This window comes from Nothoprocta perdicaria, unplaced genomic scaffold (genome assembly GCF_003342845.1).
Source record: "Nothoprocta perdicaria isolate Ctin4 unplaced genomic scaffold, notPer1 scaffold_46, whole genome shotgun sequence".
In the NCBI taxonomy this organism is placed as follows: domain Eukaryota; kingdom Metazoa; phylum Chordata; class Aves; order Tinamiformes; family Tinamidae; genus Nothoprocta; species Nothoprocta perdicaria.
Window position 1 is genome coordinate 484,299 of NW_020455710.1, and position 19,677 is coordinate 503,975.

The window sequence follows — 19,677 nt, forward strand, 5'->3', positions numbered from 1 at the left end:
TCTAGGAAATAGAGCCTGAAAGATCCGTAGCCACGAGGCAAGTCTTCTTTGTGGTATCTGTTGTCTTCAGGCAGCGGCAGTGGCACTTGCGTCTGAAAGATTCATAGSGCTGGTGCTTGGAAGCTGATTTTTCCTTCCAGGCAGGGGCTTTCTGCAGTACTTCCCGTTCTGTCTTCTGGTCTGATTATCACCTGTTCATCTTTCCATTCCGCRTGAATTCAACTTACTGAAGATCTGCACCTTCTGTCCCAAAGCATTTGTATCACGTTCCCCCCTCATCGTTTCTCCTAGGAARCATTGCGGCCAAAGTCAAAGGTGTTGACTCCATGATTGCCATTGCACTTCCCAAGCGCAGCGGGAAACRCAGCGGCTTTCCTGGGACTGATAGCTGTTTGCGGAGGGATTCTTACACCCTATCCAAGAGCACAAACACAGTCCTGTGCAGCCTGTTGGAAAGTCATTTTTGAAGTAATTTTCAGCTCTCCTGCCAGCAGGAGATTTCGAAACTGCCGGCTCCGCTTTCCATAGGACAGAGGCCCAAACACGGTGCGGGGAGGAGGGAGGGCTTCCAACCGCCTTCCGAGCTGGCGAGAGTGCCGTTGGAGGCGGCTGCCGCTGCTCTTACACCACCAGGGCCCTAAATCCTCTTTGGTGCTAACAGGAAGCGACTGCGTTTGGTGGTGCTGGCCGGGCGGGGGCCTGCGCCGAGCGGTGGGGACACGGGGCAGTTTGGGCAGCCCAGGGAGGGTTTGGGCAGCCCAGGGATGGGGCTTTCTCTCCTGCGGCCCTTTCGGATGCAGATGGCACCGTGGATGCCCTGCGGGCTCACAGGAATGCACACGGGTCTGCAACGTGCAAGAGATGAGTGTCGCTTGTTGGATCGCTGCGGGATGAAGGATGTTGCAGTCAGCAGGAGCCTGACGCTCTCTCTTTAATAGGCTGACTTTGATGTGYTGGTATTAGTAACATCTAATTTTTACACATCTACTGGCAAAATCCTGCTCTTGTCAGAAGGACTGACAGCTGTCACTATGTGAAATTATGCAGCAGAAAAGCTTGGTCAGCCCAGCCCTGCTTTGTAACTGTCTTTGCCTTGAGAGCCATTTCATGGACAAGGCTCATGTTTTTATGGCTTATGCGACATGGGGTTTGAGACCTTCAAAGATCTCTTGCCAGGATTAGTATGAGGCTTAATTTAACCTGCCAGGCTAACCTGCAAGTAACTTTTATTCCTGTGTTACCCCTTAAAGGTCACAATTGAATATGTATACAGCTAGCAGCAGCTGCTCAAACACCCAGCTAAGCGCGTGGGAGGAAAGTGGCACCCTACATGCGTACGTGGGGTCCCTTGTTCCTGCTTCCCCATGGCCCTCCTCCCAGTAACACTCATTCCCTTCAGCCTGCTTGCCATCTGCGGGACCACCTGAGTCCTCCCTTCTTGAACGCCAAAAGGTTTCGCTCTGCTCTTGCTGTAGTGGAGCTTTGGGTCTTGCAAATGAAAGGTGTTTTTATTTAAACACCAAACCAAGCTGCAGAATGGCTGTGTGTGTCTTGGGAAGGTGGCGCTTGTGGCACGTCCTGCCGTGCTCCGTGCAGTGCTGCATGCTACTCTCCTTGCCTTCCATCCCCTCGGACACGTCCTGTTCTGGAGCTGCATCCTACACTCGCTGGTGCGAGTCCCTGCGTGGGCAGCTGTGACAGCCCCGAGCGGAGCCTCCGAGGGGGCCGGTGGCTCCAAGCCGCGCTCAGAAGTGCGAGTTAGCTGCCACCGAGGTTATTTCTGGGTCAAAATCTGTGTGCACATCTATCAGCATTAATAATTTCATTGCTTACCGTTTGGTGAGATACCGGCTGCAGGCATCCTCATTTCTGGGTGCAGCTTTAAGTAAATTAACTGTTTTTATGGGGGTTTACAGCACTGYATTCAATGCAATAACTGTTCCACCTTTCAAAGTGCGACTTAAACTATGGTTTAAGCGTGAAAAAAAAAATATTTGTCCTGAAAATACACATCACATTATCATTGTTCTGCAAGCCCTTTTAGCTAATAGGAATCTGTTTCTTGCCGTGCTCTTTGGTAGCACCGTAGACCTTTGTGTCACCCCTGCCGCGGGGGCTGCGCTTTGGGCGGCCAGTGTGGCTGCACATCAACTAAATTCACTTCCTTGAAAAACAGAAACCAGGAATCTCTATTCTGATTAGCTCTGAATTGATCTTTAAGGCTTTTAAGAGTTCTATCTTTCCTAGTGTGCTTAAAATGTAGCAGGCAGCAATTTCTAAGGGGTCTTCCACTGATGGGGGGTGGCCTTTGGTGGTGGCTCTGGGCAGCTTTTCCTTTTTCTCTCCTGGGTTGCTTTGTTGTGCTAACAAATAGGAGGATAAAGCAGARCCTCGATATAATATTGTGCATTTATATAATATTTGTGGGTGATGGTTAGTTCAGGTGGGCTTACKTGAGCTGAAAATGATTCAAAATGATCTGGAGTCTGAAGAAACACGCTCTAGAACCAGGCGGATGTTCAGAACGGGTGAACGTGTCCCCGCCGGGGGCAGGAATAATCAGCCGCCCCAGCGCGCAGGGGGAGGAACGCGCTGGGTATCGGTTCCTCCGAAAATCCCCCCGGAGCCGGGGCGGCCGCCGGCCCTGACGCGCTGAGGTGGCTGCAGGCAGGGCCGGAGCTCCCCGTCACCCACCGACCTGCTCGGGGCCTGGAGCCCCCCCGTCACCCACTGACCCGCTTGGGACCCTGCCGAGCACAAGGACCCTGTTTTGCAGTCCTGTGAATGGATAGTTATAAACTTGCCCTCTAGTCCCATACTCTGAATTTCTGATCCAATACTGATCAAATGGAGGTGGTTTGATGTAGTCATTCCCAGCCATACAGCTCTTCTGAAGCTGCCAGCTTTGYCATGGAGCTGCTGATCTTTACACACTCTTAGACTTTAACTCTGCTTTTACCTGTGTGCAGCATGGCAGCTCTGCTGTCATTAAGAGCTGCCTCTGCTGTTAGAGAGCCCCTTGCACAGAGCAGTTGCTTCATGCCACTCAAACAGCTTTTCTGATTAGGAGCAAGAGTTAGCTCCTCTGGTTRGGAACAAGGAATCTCTTGAAAGTTTGTGTTTGTGTGTTAGAAAGAGGGTTTATTAATAGAATAGGACTGGAATGGGGTGTTCGACTCGGTGGTTTCTTGGACAGCGAAGCAGAGCAGAGGTAACGGATCCTTTCAGGAAAAGGAACTCTATTGCAGCTTTGTACCACAGAGCTGTAGCCGTCCTGCATCAGGAATAGAAAGTGTYTCAGTCTCTGCATTTCTTCATATCTTTCATGCTAGAAGATTTCTGCAGTGGTTTAATCTGTAAAGGTTTGGGGTACCAAGCATGAGATGAGTAAGATCTGGAGTTAACTGTTATAGTATCTTATTTTTCAATGCAGTTCAAGCCTTGCTTTGTCCTGCAGCTTGTGCTTTAGCTGTGCGACTGCTGCAGCGCGTGCCAGGTGACCCAACCAGCGAGGACCTGTGTCCTGGTCACAGCTCTGCTCTGTGATGTCCCTGTGTGTGCAGAGGTGCTGAGGATAAATCCCTGGCAGTGTGTTCTAGGGAGGGATATTAGGACACTTGGGCAGAGAAAGGCAGACCTATATGGCATGGAAGTAAAATATGCTTATATGCAAAGCAAGGATTCACCAAGGGGCTGATGAATTTGGGCTGATGGATGGCCTGCCGTGTATACAGACTTCCCCAGAGTATTTTTTGGTTTTGCTCCATCTGCCCTGCTTCGTTCCTACTGTAAAGCTCTAAAAGGGCATCTGGGATGGGCAGGCGTCACCATCACTTGTTCTTTCTTGCCTCTTCACTTGGTCTGTCCTGACAGGCACCACAAAGCAGGGATTGACAGCAGAGCCAGGGCGATTACTGACCAGGATCTGTGCCGGTGAGAGGTGTGTGCTCTGGATGTGACGAGGCCATTGCCAGTCTTTCTGCCTCATTCTTCCGTTGAACTTGAAAGCCCCCCCAAAACCCATTCGCCCAATAGCRTTTTTTATTATTATTTTCTGGCAGAATGGCTTTCAGCTTTCATCTCCGAGGCCATGCCAAGAGCGCTTCCCAAAGTCTTACGATTTCAATAAAGGCCGTTCTGAAAAGTTGTACTTGGTTGTAGTTCTCTAAACATTGTAGGGTATATGGTAACAAATGCGTTTTGTGCTCGGTATCCGCCCTGCTTGACTCGAAGGAGAGCTGGAAACAACTTGCCTTTTAGGAGAGCCTGAAATTTATAGCATTTACGTAAGCAGCAGATACCCAGGAGACCTGACTCGTGACCACTAGGTAAAACTAATTCTCTTTTTTTTTTTTTCTCTCAAAATTGAGGGCTTATTTAGATGCCTGGACAAGGTTTATTCTGTTCTCTGTGTGCAGATGGCCATATGTGCATTGGAGTTATTTGAGGGGTTCGTTTTTGTTTAGTTGCTTTCTGAGCCTTTCCCAAATAGGACAGACTCTTAGAAAACAGCCTTGAAGCGACGCTGTCCTCAGTGAAGAGGGAAGCACGGCCTGGAGCTCGACCTGCTCCTCAGCTTGTGTTTCCCTCTTGCAGGGCCCTGCTTAGACTTATGTTAAACAGCCCTGGTTTGTTTATTGTTTAACATAAAGCTCGGGTTAMGGAAAGACTCTGTGTTGGCAGGCGAGTGACCAGAGTACACTTATCCACGCTGCAGAGCAGAAAACTGGCCAAATGCTGTGTTCTCCAGCGCTCCCAAATTAAACGGGGAGCGACTTGGAGGTTAAGGAAGGATGTTTTGTCTTCTGTTTCCGTGATAACATCCTGAGCGCTACAGCTAGTTCTAAAAGGCACCCGGTGCTGGTCTTTAGGCACTGTAAACTAACCCTTGGTGTGTTAGGGAAAAACAACACTCCCCTTCCTCTTTTTAAGAAGCTGTTCTTGCAAATCCCCTTGCATGCAGCTCTGTGCATGCCGGAGCCAAGCTGCATAGCTCAGGCTGTGATAACAATCTCTTTTCTTTGCTTTACCCCCCCCGCTCTGTTCTTCTCCTTTGCTTCATTTTGATCAAGCACAGAATTGAAACTGCGCTCTCCTTAAGCGCTGAGCAGTCATCCTGGTGTTATAAAGTCCTTAGGAATTATAGCGGTCACGTAAGTACCATAAAGCTACTTGATGTAAAGTGCAGCTCGCTTCTGGGCTGTGATTATGGTAGCAGCAATTTTAAATTTCATAGAAATGTGGCAGTAGCAGGAGCACTAACATGAAGAGGCTTCTGTAATCACTGAGCCTGGCATCTCTCCCTGCTTCCCGAGCAAGGTAGGCAAGCCAGTGAATTCCCTGGCATTTTAAATCTGCACGTCTGTGCTCCTGGAAGCTCCTTACATCAGGAAACTCGATTGAAGATGAGACCTATGGCCAAGTCCCTGGAGCATTGCTGACTCTCTCCAGGATCTCCGTTCGATAGTTGGAAGTCGCTACAAAATATTATTTATTTTCTTAAAATTTCTCCCGTTTCTTTATGGCATATAATCCTAAAAAGGAATAGGATTCCCTCTGCACCCTATAATATTAGAAAGAGAGAGAGAAAACACCACAGCAGTTTTTGGAGGGACAGAAGATTTTTGCTAGCGGGCAGAAGTYGAACCAGACTCGCAAAACCTGAGAGGCAGGGTAAGTTAGTCCATGCTCAAGTCTGTCTTTGCGCTTAGGCTCGGTTCTCCCTCAGCTGCCTTAAAATTGCCTCCAGTACTGCTGTGCTACGTACAAACAAATCAAGGTGGTTTGGAAGTGAAGGCTTGAATGCTCATCCCTGGCCTTGTTCTTTGGCCTTGGGCTCTGCTCGAGTGCGACTCTCTACCGCGTTTGGCGGCTGCGTCACTGTGGATTTCTTGAGCCCTCCAGTTGTCGCTCCCTTGTTACGGTTTTGCAGGGTGAAATATTCCTTGGAGTTTTCACCGCGACTTGCCTTCTCCTCACATCATTAGAAACAGCATCTTATCCAGCCATTTCTCCCTATCAGCCCTTTATGAAAGTTAGGGGAATGCCTGTAAATATCTATATGGAACAAGACTTCAGTGATGAAGCGATGGATGTAGAGGAGAAGGATATTTACAGCTTGCAAAGAGGCTCTTGGGTCCTAGAATGGCCAAGTGCTTCCACATCCACTAGTATTTTTGGCTTGTTGGCCTTCAGCTTGGCTTTATGTTTTACTTTGGACTAGGATATTGGGTTCCTTCAAGGCAGCATAATGTGCTTTCTTTAAGAAAGTCCCCGTTTTTGCACACTTTGGAACTTGCTCTCCTCAGTTCTTGCATTTGGCAGCTTGGTGCGCTGGAGAAAACAGTGTCAACGTGAAAAGTCAGTGTATGTGTCACGTTGAAGGAACAGTCATCACTTCAGATAAGGCTTTGAAGGAAAAATCAGCACTTGGAGAGTGGGGAGAAAGAGCCTTGGGCTTTGCGTTGGCTGCCAAGGAAAGAATTTCTGTACCAAATTTTGGAGATTTTTGGGTTTGTACACTGCTTTTGGCTTTAAGAAGAGAGAAATAAGTGTTTCTATAGCAATGACAGGGAATTGGGGTTAGGGTGAGAATTAAAACGTTGAAATACTTATCCATAATACATTATTGCCTGGTGTTATGATCTGTGTGCATTATTTAGATATTAAGTTATAATATTTGATATTGATTGTAGTTTAAGAAATAAACTTTCTATGGGAATTTTCGGCCATTACATGTAACATTCTCTTTCAATTTGAGTATATATATTCAAAGCTTTTTGTAGCTTTGTATCCACCTATGCAGGTAGGTACCTGGAGAGTGGGTATTCCCAATCTTAGATAGTCATGTCTAAATATGATGCTTCAGGTTTAGATCTGGAAAACATCCGTATTTCCCGTGCATGGTTATGAGACACGGAGCGAAAAGAAATAAATACATTAAAATCTCCCTGTTCTTGAGCTGGTCGCCTTCCCTTGTCGGACGCATCTTTTTGCATGAGATGTTTGAAGTTAAAGTGAACTGCTCTCGCTGTCACGAGGAATAAGGCAGGAGGGAGGAGAGGCGAAAGGAAAGCTCGGCCTGGCCGTGGTGCTGCTTTGAGAGGGGGCTCCCCCACGACGGGCTGCAGGGCTGAGGCTCCCTCCTCTGCTCCCTCCTCTGCTCCGTGTTGCTGCCTCCCTACGTGAGCACCAGGGAGGGYGTTAAAGGCTACTGGGTTGGATCTGTCCTGGGCTCTCATTTACAGCCCCCTGATACAAGGAATTTTGACAGCCTGAGGTGCCATTTGCAATAGCTCTGGGGAAGGAAAATGCTTGTAAGGGTCTGTGCTGAACTGGCTGTGTTGAATTYGGGGGCAGCTTCCCGTGAAGCAGCGGGTGACAGGGCTGGTGGCACCTCTGGGAGCGCCCCAGCGCGCTCAGCCCCTCKGGCAGGGCTGAGGTGACAGTGCTGGGGCTGCTGCCAGTCCTGAAAGGTCACCTGGAGCCCCCCCCCAAGCCCAGCTTCACCCCGGGCAAATAATTTCTGGGTAAAAAAAGAAAATCAGTGGCAGTGTTTACTGGATTCAAATCACATTGACATTATTATGTATTATTTTTATTCCTGTGCTCCTTGGGGTGACCTGAGCTGCCCTTTGCCTGGATTTCGGAGCTTTTGGGAGGGTTTTTAATCGTTGCAGCAGTGTCGGTGCAATGTTRTCAGGGAAGAAAACAGCCCTGGCAGCCAACAGGTTGTACCTGAGCGGTTGTTGCCATGTGGGTTAGTTAGCGTGGCACAGATCCTGCAACCAGAGAGCWGGGGCTCTGCCAAAGCTCTCCAAGCAACTTCCTTGGGATTTSTCTCTCCAAAATTAGGCCGTTTTAAGGAACTTGGCTATATTTCCAYGCATATATCTGCGTTTGGGTGCTGTGCTTGCTTATGCATTTGCACGTGGGGGTCAACCTGACTTTTGATGGCAGATCCGCTTGTTTCATTCCGGTTCCGTGACTGGGTGTTCCAGAAAATCGCTTGTTTCTGAGGCTGTAGAGCCCTACTGGGCAGCAGTTCATCGGGGCAAAAAGCTGCCTGCAGAAGTAGTCACCAGGTACAGGATTGCAGCGGGGCGGAGAGCTTTCCAAAAGCTCTGCTCTCCGGCAGGGCCTTTTCCCCATTCCCATGGGAACAGATGGGCTTTTGTTGATAAGAGACCCTTCATCAAGCTCCAGGGCTGACAGGCAGCAGTTGAGCCACTATTCCTGTAAACCAGGGCTGCCTCCAGACTGAGGACATCACATGGCAGTTTGTGTGCAAACGCAGGGGCTAAAAATATCCTTCCTCCTTCCTCCTCGCAGGCACAGATGCCCCAGTGTGAGAGGCCGAGTTCCTCGGTYGTGGAGTGCATTAGATCTACAGCAGGCAGGAGTTTTGCCCGCCAAGGAATGGTTTGTGTTTTSACCGATACAAAAAGCAGCAGTTCCTAACGTCTCATTAGACAAATAAGTGTTTGTGCTCTGGATTTTTGCAGACTCGCAAGGGTGCCGCAGTTCGCAGCAGGGAAGCTGACAGTCTCATTTTCATGCTTAATTTATCTGTGTTTATTTGTACTTGGGGAAATCTCCTAAGCAAAACCCAGTGATACATGCAGTATTTAGACTGAATTTTACAGCTCTGTTAAGTCTGGAAAAATCTTATGATAGTTCAATTAAATTTCTTTATTTTTTCTTATAGGCATGGTGTATGTGTGTATATATATATATATATATAATATCCAAATGATCATTTTAAGATTAAAATTATCAACCAGAAATCTCTAGGAGGCCACATTTAATTATGAGAAGGACAGATTTGCTAGATGCTTATGTGTTTCGTAGCAAAATGGTTTAATGGCATGAAGTCCGATCTTGCCTTTTAGTGGGCTAAATGTCAGGAAAAGAGATTTTGCCAGATGTAAAAGCCTAAGGTGGTTGCAGCAGCATGGACAATTCTCTAGCAGGTTCTTGCTTGAAGAACAAACAAGAAAACAACTTGAGTTGTGTTTCACTAGTRGATGTTTTGGCTTTTTCTTTTTCACGAAAGCTGAAAATTTGCACCATTATTTTGCAGTTGTTGTTAGCAGCAGCTCCATAACCCCRTGGCAGCAACTCCAATTCCTGGATTACCCATGGGATTGCAAAGTTCTCCTGGCTTCCAGGTGCTTCTGCATAGATCAGTTTGCCCRGCTGAGTGCTGGGAGCAGCTCCAGGAGTGACTGCTTAAGACATAGTTGAAACGAATGGATTTGTAGATGTTTGTGTCTTGGGGGTGGCTCCTCTTCAACAAGACTCGAGCAAGTTGCTTTCCAAAGCCACTGCAAGGGCCAGTGGGTCTGTGACGTACGGACTCTATACCATGCRCTATAGGACACGAGTAGTGTGGCTGCCTGCCAGGGTGTGGATGGAGCTCTGATAGCGAGTTAAAATGATCCTAGGAAGGACAACGAGCCATAAAAATACCTGATCCGGGTGTGAAAGGGAAGAAAGACAACAAAGACACCCAGGTGGAGACTTACGGAGGCTTCAAGTRCCCAAACAGGGGTTGTGTGTGTGTAGGGGTGTGTGTAGGTGTAGGTAGGTCATCTTTCTGTGCCTTTTACCCAGCTGCTTTGTGCTGTCGCGGAGCTCAGTGCCTGTCTGGGCAGTGCTCCCTCGCCAGCGTTCGTCTCCAGGTCTAGCACTAATGAGCACCCCCGTCCTGGGTGGTTTGGCTCCTCCAGGTCTATTAGCATATCTTCAGAGCAACATGAAGCTCATTAATTTACATTTGGGCATTAGAGATTTGGATAGTTTTTTAATGCCTACTGCCAAAAGCACAAATACGTGATAATATCCCTTCCTGTGCTACAGACTATTTTTCCTGCATTTCTTCTTTTTGGAAAAGAACAGATTGCTGCATCCGTTAGCTGCGTTCTCTGAAGGTAACGACACCAGTTTACAGCTCACGCTCTTACCCAAGGTTTCATCAGTGCCAGCTCTGATACAGGAGCGTGTGCCACCAGGTACCGATGGACATCCAAACATTTTTGGGATGTTATTCCCAACCAATGGCACAAAACACAGTCTGAGTGCTTTTATTCATATGAAAAACATATGAATGCGATATTTTAATAACTCAAGTTGCTTCTTCAACTGTAACTATCCCGCGTGGCTCTGCTCATGAGAAGCCCTGGGGCTGCAGCCCTGCTCCTGTGCCTCATTCCTCTGTCGGGATCAGGCCACAACAGCCTGATCAGTTTGGTGTTATTTGAAAAGTTGGTAAAATTTTGGTGTTTTGTTGTTTTGTTTCCTTCAGGTTTTGAATGAAGAATGTGATCAGAATTGGTACAAGGCAGAACTCAATGGAAAAGATGGCTTCATTCCCAAGAACTACATAGAAATGAAACCACATCCGTAAGTTGAGCTTTGAGCAGTTGCCTCTTGCTTGTGTCTTCCTCTAAATGAGGAGGGAGGTTGTTGCTGAGCACTTTGCACTGTGCACCTTACTGCATCTGAGATATGCAGGGTTTTTATCAAGGTTTATCTGAAAAAGAGAATTTAAAATGTTTATTTATAGGCTCCCCTTAGGGGAATGTTAGATATTCATGATGAGCCATTTCACTGTTTTGTAGGCCCAGGTGTTGACTCTGGGCCTTGACTCTGTCTTCTGGGRTTGGTTCTCTCTTATGCTTCGTGTTACAGATAAGAGCAAACACTTACTGGCATTCATAGCTCACCAGAAGAATGTTTAGCAGTATTTGCAAGGGTATGTCCCTATCACATTTTGTGGTTCTGTACTTAGGATAACTGAGGTTGGATGAGACCTCTCTAGCATCATCTTATCCCACCCGGCGCTGTCGCAGCAGAGCGTGCGCTGCGGTGCAGGTGCAGCTCCAGACCAGTCTATCCAAGTGACTCTTTGAATGCTTCCTTCTAAATCCAAAGAAACAAACATACGAAAATTGTAGCATTTCATGATTCTGAATAATTTATGGCCATCAGGTATTTTTGCACGTCAAACTTCTGAAATTGTTTAAATTAAGCCTTGCCTGCTGCAAATACAGGTCTAGTTTTCCCACATCCTACTAGTCCACTGGGCATCACAACTGCACATGCTGATTTCCATCTCATTAATTTAAATCCTTCTATATCTTACAATAACCATTTCAGAAGTATTTATTTGATTTCTGCTATAATAATACTCTCTTCGTTCTGTAATCATACTCATTTTAGAGACAGAGCTGTCAGTTTTGTATTTATTGATACCCAAGAGGGAATGACCAGTGTCAGAGCCTGAAAGGAGGCAAGTTCGTGGATGGGTTTTAAGCATGGTTAATCTGTCCTTTTTTGAAGATGTTTAAACTGCTGATGGCAGCTACATGGTGAGAGTTAACTCCATGTGTCAGCATTGTTAGGAGTCTTAACTAGTGCATTAACAACCCTGGGAAATTATGCAGAAGTTTTTATAGCCTGATGTTTGCTTAGCTGTGATGCGGAGCGCGTCGAGCGGCCCGGCGGGTCATGAAGAAAGCCAACTGCGGGCAGCTGGCCAGGGGCAGGAAGGGGAATGCCCTTTCTCTCAGACCAGTGTCAAACTGCATTGTGCAAAGGTGGCACAAGGACTTTTCAAAGAGTTTGGGGGAGAAAGAAGCTAAAAAAATGGTTTTATATGATAACCCTGCCCCTAGCACTGAGATCTTGAAATCGTCCAGCCGCACAGCTAGGCTTAAATGTCATGTTCTTCCTGCTTGAACATTGTGAATATTCCAAATATCAGCAAATAAAGCAAACGAAAGATGCAGAGCCTGTCGGTCATCAGCTGAGCCATGCGGGCTCCAAAAGAGTTAATATGGATTGTGCCTTGGTTAACAAAACCAAGGGCTGAGCAGATACCTCGTGATCCTTGTGCMGTGGTCCTGGTGAGGAGCTGCGAGGAGGCTTCCCGCGAAGGCCCGGCGGGCAGGTCAGTGCCAGGGCTGCCCTCTCTTGCCAGGGGGCCAGAGGAAGACTCGGCCACTCGCATCTGCTCCTGCCAAAGTGATGCTTTGTGGTTCTCTAACCTGGGAGGAGGAAACAGAGCCACCCTGAATGGCTGCACTCAGCAAAGCCAAAAGGATTTCCCAACTGCTGATGGAAAGGAGGCTGAGCGCAGCGTGAACCGCCTTGTACCCATCCGTGCATCTCCCCTAGCCGTGCAGCAGSAATATCTGCATTTGTCTTTGCAGGGCTGGCTGGATGAGCTTCACCTACGTGACTTGTTGGGACTAATGTTGCCAAGCCTGCCCATTCCGCAGGGAAGCCGTGGGAATGTTACGATCCCTGCTTTGGTTCTGTTGTCTTGGACATGCTCGGATTTTGTTTGAGTCATTTGCAGGAAAGGTTTCTGCACATGGCAACTCTCTGATGCTCTGCATGTGTGTTTTTAAGTAGACATTATTCCCTCCAAGTAACTTGCTTTACTTCTTTGTGACCTGTGAAAGCCCCAGAATGGCTGGGTTTTCTTTACCTTTTCTGTAGTTAAAAATCCATCTTTTTTTGCTTATTGGATGGCTGAAGTGGTGGTGCAGTCATAAAACATACAAGAGAGCTCAGGAATTGTGGAAGATTTCTAACCTCTGCCTCCTTTTCAAACTAAAATGCCTTGCCAACAGCTGCCAGAGAGCTCTGAGGATTTTATATTGTTACTTTGCAAGTGTTACTTCCATTAATTGAATTGTACACGTCTGCTCTTTAATGATTCAGTGAAATTGAGAGAGGAAATAGGGTGAAATAAGAAATAAGTAAGAAAGAACTATGGCAAGATATCTGAAATCATAGTATAAAGCTTGTGTTATGTAATGCTTGGCAGAGGTTGAGTTCAAGACTTGCTTATCTTTGTAACAACTCTGCCAAAAGTTCAAGGGGAAAAAATGCTATTTGGATTCTGAAGGAATTGCACATGCTGGTTTCTCGTGGCTGATTTGGGAGGAAGTGGAGCTCAGGAGGCAGGTGAGTGCTCCAGCTCTTGGCTCTGCCACCGTCTCCGCTCTCGGGAAGTGCTGCAGGTGCAGAACCACCAAGGAAATGCAAGATCTTTGTGCCTGGGAATAGGCTGGATGCGGGAGAGAGTTCGGCCTCTCCGTGCTGGGCGAGGAAAGGAACCAAGCCTCACAGTTCAGTTTATGTCTGGCTGGGGAGCCCTTCTTGCTCTCTGCTTGTGTGTGGCTCCACTGTGTGTGGACAAGCTGAAGCCCAGGCAGCTCCAGCCCCACGTGAGGAAGAGCTTCTGCTCTGTGAGGGTGCCCGAGCCCCGGCCCAGGCTGCCCAGGGAGGCTGCGGAGGCTCCTGCTCTGGAGATCTCCCAAACCCGCTGGGATGCGACCGGGTGCCCCGTGCTCTGGGTGTCCCTGCTGGAGCAGGGGGTTGGACTGGGTGATCTCCAGAGGTCCCTTCCAACCTCAGCCATCCTGGGATTCTGTGATGGGATGTGTTCTTAATGGGATAAAGGAAGGGCTAAGGCATGAATTTCTTGCTTGAGCTCTGCATTTAGTCTGTTTGCTGTTGAATTGTGGGGCACCTCTGTTCTGGTAAATTAGTTGTAATGGGGCCTTTGTGAGCTCCTGCTCGTGAAGGCAAGGTAACCTTCATTGCCYAGAGGAAACAGTATGAAATGGTGCATGGTGTTCAGGTGCCTGTGCTAAAGCAGCAACGAAGTGTAGCTTAGCTATTCCTGTTAGGAATCATTTCATGTTGGTGCAAACATCAGGGTCTTCCATGAGAGGATTAAAATTCTTAACTTCATCTTTTGTTTCCTTCCCTTCCTCCACAGATGGTTTTTTGGAAAGATTCCCCGAGCAAAGGCTGAAGAGATGTTAGGCAAACAGAGACACGATGGTGCCTTTCTCATCAGGGAGAGCGAGAGCGCTCCTGGGGACTTCTCCCTCTCAGTCAAGTAAGTGATGGCCACAAGCAGTAATGTTGGTGATCAGGAAACACTTCTGATTTGGACATGGATAAGGGACAGGGGATTGTTAATACTGAGGAGCAGGAATAATGTTCTACGAAGTGTGTGGTGCATACATGTCTCTCTCCTGTCTTCCTCCATTCTTACTCTCAAGGAAAAAAAAAAGATATTTTGTCTTGTATGTCTGCCTGGTACACTTCCAGATCTGTTTTTGGTGGCCTCTTGGCCCTTGTCTTGGAGATACTCGTCTTGGAGATATTCATCTTATCTGTTCATCTGTTCTTCAGAAGCTGAGCACTAGATCCTGATCATCCACACAAGAGTTCCCTTTTGCTGGCTTTTCCATGGCTATCACTAATCCATCTCAATGGGATTTTTTTTGGTCTTTTTTGGTCTGTAATCAAATTTTTGTCCCCCTCTACAGCAGCACTGAGTCATGCCAGCAAACTGAATTAAAACCAGTGACTGTAGAGAGATGTTTATATTTCTGCCTTGGGTACAATCATCAGAGCTAGAATATTAGATATGAATGGAAGCCTCCTTCTAGAAAATATGTTGCTTTGTAAAACCTAAAGTAGTAACCTTAGGTTAGTGTTGCCATCTGGTGGGCAAGTTCTCAAATGATTTTTTTTTCTTTTAAATATACTGTAGGAAGAAGAAGCACTTTTCTAAAAGGGGATTTGCATATTTTGCAATGGAAACTCTCAGGTTTATGAAGGGGGAGCTGAGGCAGTTTCATGTTTGCTTTGTAGCCAAGATGGTTTGTACATTTTCAGCCAAGTTATAGAAAATACATGTGCCAAGTACAAATAATTGTCTCCAGTTTTCATTGTTTTGGACTTTGAAGGAAAAAAATCCATGTGCCTTTCGCTTGGGAAATCCTCCTGGAGGCCTTGGAGCACCTCTTTGTTCAAACTGAAATTGTTGGGGAAAAAAATAGCTTTAACCAAATGCCAACATTGGTCAGAACTATTAATGCAGAGTTGACGTTGCATCAGTGTATGTGCAGCATCACCTTTGGTGCACTTTCTGTTATACTTTTTTCTTTTTTTCCTTTTTTTATTGCTCTTCTTGTTTTGCAAGATGGCCTTTTAGCCTGTAGTTTCACAGCTGGCACAAGTTGACTCTGGCTGCCAAAAGAGGCAGGTTTTTCCTAGCAGTTCACCTGGCACTCATGCATTACCCTGTCTCCCACTCACAGAGTACTCTCAGTGCTGCTAATGTGCTTTATTTTGTCCTTTATTCCTTCCTCCCAGGTTTGGAAATGATGTGCAGCACTTCAAGGTGCTTAGAGATGGGGCTGGCAAGTATTTCCTCTGGGTGGTGAAGTTCAATTCTTTGAACGAGCTGGTAGATTATCACAGATCCACATCTGTCTCCAGGAACCAGCAAATATTTCTCCGGGACATTGAACAGGTGCCGCAGGTAAGAGAAACAGTGTCCTCAAAGAACAGAGTGTGTTAAACCCCTGCAAACCACCAGCTGATATAGGGTTGCAGCTTAGAGTAAGCAAAAAGGTGACAGAAGGTGATTGGAGCATTTTCCTTGTTTGTAAAAATGTGTCTTTGGATTCAGCATCCAAACGTGAGCTAGGAAATGAGCTGAGTGTTTATGAAAACCCCTTTGGTTCTGGTGAAATGTTACTGTTGCTTCTTGAGCATTTGGCTGCYTTTGAGCTTTGCAAATGCTGCTGCTGAAGTAAAGTTGTCTGCTGACTTCTGCAAATTAAAAAAAGGCTATTCCTATTTTGGGACACAATAAGAAAGATCTTTTTAAGAAAAGGTGCTCACAGGTAGTAGCAGATGGGACATCTCTAGCTTGTTCCCTTGGATCTAACCTGTATTAACAGAAACCAAAAACCACTGCTAAGTGGCAGCAGAGCAGCCTGTGTAGAACTTGCTCTTTGTTCTGTGCCATTTCCCAGGGCTATTGAATGTTACATTGGGTAACATTGTGCTAAACGGGATCAGAAAAGAGGTGGCTGAAAAAGACAGGCATGAGAATTCCTTTCTAACCTCACAGCCTGGAGAATACAAATGCCTTTTTAATGAACTCGTAGCTTTTCCATAAAAGCATGGAAGCATTTGGTGACCAGACAAAATGCTGTGCCACTTCTGGGTGGTGCATTCTTCTTGTGAATGGTGCCAAGAAACTATGTAAAATGCCAACATTCAAATTTTAAGGAAAAAAGTATTAGGTAGAATACTGTTAGGAAAACAGTGTTAGGTAGAGAACTAATGTATGTGCTGTCAGTTGGTGAAAATCAGGCAAATATAGCATTTGTAGCAGAGTATAGATTTATGGTAAGTCATGAACACTGGAGCATGCTAGSGAAATACTGGAAACATCATCTGATGTCTTTATTTCAGCTCTTTCACCAAAAAAAAAAAAAGGATTTTTAAGGTCTTCTGTGGGCTAAACCTTTTTAGCCTCCTCTTGCAGATGGTAGAGCGTGGCTTTCAGAGAAGTGAAGCAACCTAAATATTTACTGGCTAAGCCCGGTCTGAGGGAGCAAATGCCTCTTTCCTTGGGTGATTCTCACGTCGTTTTGTTCTCATCTCTTCCAGCAACCAACGTACGTTCAGGCCCTGTTTGATTTTGATCCCCAGGAGGAAGGAGAGCTAGGCTTCCGCCGCGGAGACTTTATCCAAGTCCTTGACAATTCTGACCCCAACTGGTGGAAGGGAGCCTGCCACGGACAGACGGGCATGTTTCCACGCAACTACGTGACCCCGGTGAATCGGAACATCTAGAGATAAATATTAGAGATTATTTAAAGAAACCAGAGAAACAGTAAATACACATACAGAGCCTAACTGCAGCCAGTGACCTAAAATCACACGGCGATAAAACCTGAGTCACCTTCCACCGCGAGGTGATCCTCCTTCACTCAGTACGGAGCTGCAGAGGCAGGGGGAGAGTTCAACTTACACACCAAAACTTATCTTTAAAAAGGAGAAAAAAAAAAAAAGAGAGAGAGAGAGAAAAAAGAAATGAAAATAACAAATTTCCTCAGCTGCTCCTGGGTTACCCCCTTTCATTCGCTCTTCTTGTTTCCCCCTCCTCCTCTGTCCATCCGTGCATGATGTTTTAATGCCATATAAAGTCCTAGCCATGCAGTTAAAGGAAAAGGGAGAAACTCTGCTGGTATTTTCTCTCTCTGCAAGCAGTCTTCATTTGACATGAAGGGACATGAGAGAAGAACCAAATCCACAGTCCTGCCTTTAAAAATAAAAACACAAAAGTCATCAGTCTTTGCATTTGCCTTCAACATTCAGCTCTTCTGGCCTGGGAAAGATGAGGTGTTGCTCTGATTTTTATTTTCTCTTCTCCTTTGGCACTTTCTTACGGAGCTCAGCAGCTTCCAAGCAGGGGAAGGGAGAAGAGTGTATGTGGCTTTTGTTTTGTTTTTCTTTTTCTTTTGAGTCACAGAGCTGCTTTGAGAAATTCCAGCCTACAACTGAAGTCTGTTCTTGCTGTGCTGACAGCTTTTTGTTTTTTTGTTTTTTTGTTTTTTTTTTTCTTAAAGGTGTACGGTTGAGCACGTTCTGTAATTTTTTCCATAGTGCCTTCCCTTATTTTCTTTTTTTAATTATTTTTTAAGTTAAAAGGACAGTCCAGAGCTTTTCAGAGGATTTTTTTTTTCTGCCTGTGTAAATATTTTGGGGGGAAGGGTGTAAAGGAGGGTGGTTTTACCAATGGACATTTAAGAAAAAAAAAACTACAAACAGAGATGGAGCTTTAATTTCAAGATTTGTCTTACTGTTTGACTTTCCTTATTCCAAGGAAAAAAAAAAAAAAAGAAATCCAAGGCATTCAGTAGCAGCTTAGGCTGCTCAGAGGTGAGGAGCTGCAACCGGGAGCCTCAAAGAAGTAAGAGAAGGGGGGAAAGAGGGAGAAAAACCTGGGAAATGAGCCCTGAGATGTCCTATAAAAACATACATTCCTGTGATGGAGAGGTCTGTCACACAGAGGAACCTCAAGAAATAGTGCTTGAAAACACTCGATGCTCTTAGCGAATGTTGCCAYGTGACGCGTGTTGATCAGCCCGTCCTTTTGGCCTGGCTAGGGAACATCTGCAGTCGCGTTGCCCTCAAGGTGGGCTTGGCCTCACTCTTCTCCAGTTTCTCCCCCCTCCTCAGGTCGCTGCTGTTGACAGAGCAGATTTCCCTGCCCCGCGCCCCGTTCACAGCAGGCTGTGCGATGACTGGATCCCCGTCCCTCCCCGCGGCGGCAGGCGCTCGGGCCGGTCGCTCCTCCAGCAGAGCGCTGCGCCGCGGAGTCGCGCAGGAAGGAAACCACCCCGCTCCTTGTGCCAATCTTCACTTGCGTTATTTTTCCTTTGGCTGCCCGCGTGGCTGGATCCCTTCGCCCCACCAACGAATCCAAAAGCTGCAGTGGAGATTTCCTCCCGCCCTACCGAGGCACGGGCGGGCTCGAGTTGGAGGGTGCCTTTTTTTTGTACTAAGTGTTACAAAATGTTTTATTCCTGAGATGGACTCTGCCTTACACTTTAATTTTCCAGCTGATGAAAGAGAGAGCTATCCTGTAGAGTTATCACGTTCTCCCCCTCTCCTTGCTAGCTGTCACTCACTTTCTTCCTTCCTTGTGAAGTGATTGGAAAAGGAATCTATGGCATTCTACACCTGGACCATTTGATTGTTTCCTTATTTTGGAATTGGTGTATATCATGCAGCCTTGCAGACATATGTCTTGTGTGTGTATATATATTAAAAAAAAAATCAGTGTTTAAATAAAAAAAAAAAAAAAGGCCTATGTACTTAATCCTTTAACTCTGCAGCAGCATTTGGTAGATAGTAATTAACTGTGAATAATAAATATACATTGAATTCTTCACTCGAGCATCTGTCTGTTATTTCAGTTAGCGAAACGGGATGGAGGGAGCCAAGAGGAGGCGGTGGGATGTGCTCCGAGGCCAAGGGCTCGGGCCCTTCGGAGCCCTGGTTTCATCTGCAGGTGCTTGCCTGGGGMTTTCACTCTTCCAAGCAGAGTCAGAGGCGACACGCGGGTGTCGCACACTGGCGTTAGGGACGCGGAAAGGAGTCGTTATCGCTGCCGGAGTGCGGACCGTGCATCTGTTCCCTGAATGGTTGGATGCCACTGAAATATTCCTGCCTTGGCTTTTTCCGAGCTTTTTTCCCAACTCCTGTGACACCGTGGCTAGGGAGCAGGACCCCTTATGGTTCCTCCCAGCTCCTCCTTATGGAAGGACCAGGGGGAATATGAAGGTCCGCTGTGCTGGAGAGCAGCAGCACTGGCTCGGACACCGTGGGAGCGTCTTGTGGGCTCCCTTAGGGCCCCAGGAGCGTTTCCTGGGCTCCCTTTGGGACTTGGGACCCCATGGAAGCGGTGCCCACCCCGTGCCGGGCCATGCGGCTGGGCGGATGCCTCTCCTCCCCAGGCATCCTGTGTGCGCTTTGCAATGGAGTTTAACGTACAGCATAAGAAGGCCTAGGGATAGGAGCGCCTACACAAGCAGCCTCGAGGCAGCAGGCCCCGAGACCTGCAAATCCCCAAATTTAGCCAATTTTAGGTATGGAGGCGCGGGCCCGTCCCGGGGTGGGGACTACATTTCCCAGCACGCCCCGCGGCGCGCAGGCGCAGTGCGGCCGGGGCGGCTGAGGCGGCGGGGCCCGGAGCGCGCAGCGGCCGCCCGGGACCCCCGGCCCCGCCTGGGCACCCGGCTCGGGCAGCCCCGGTAGCCGCGGCGGGGGCGGCAGCGG

General features: G+C 47.2%; 1 protein-coding gene across 1 annotated transcript in view; it reads left to right on the top strand.

Moving 5' to 3' along the window:
• The window catches only part of GRB2 (growth factor receptor bound protein 2), a 36,032-nt gene extending 18,600 nt beyond the window's left edge, over positions 1-17,432 (top strand). The window contains exons 2-5 of the mRNA XM_026046767.1: positions 10,307-10,404; positions 13,799-13,921; positions 15,190-15,358; positions 16,501-17,432. Of these exons, the coding sequence (XP_025902552.1) occupies positions 10,307-10,404; positions 13,799-13,921; positions 15,190-15,358; positions 16,501-16,686 (576 nt within the window). The 3' untranslated portion in view covers positions 16,687-17,432. The remainder of the gene's footprint in view (positions 1-10,306; positions 10,405-13,798; positions 13,922-15,189; positions 15,359-16,500) is intronic.
• Positions 17,433-19,677: the final 2,245 nt, after the last annotated feature.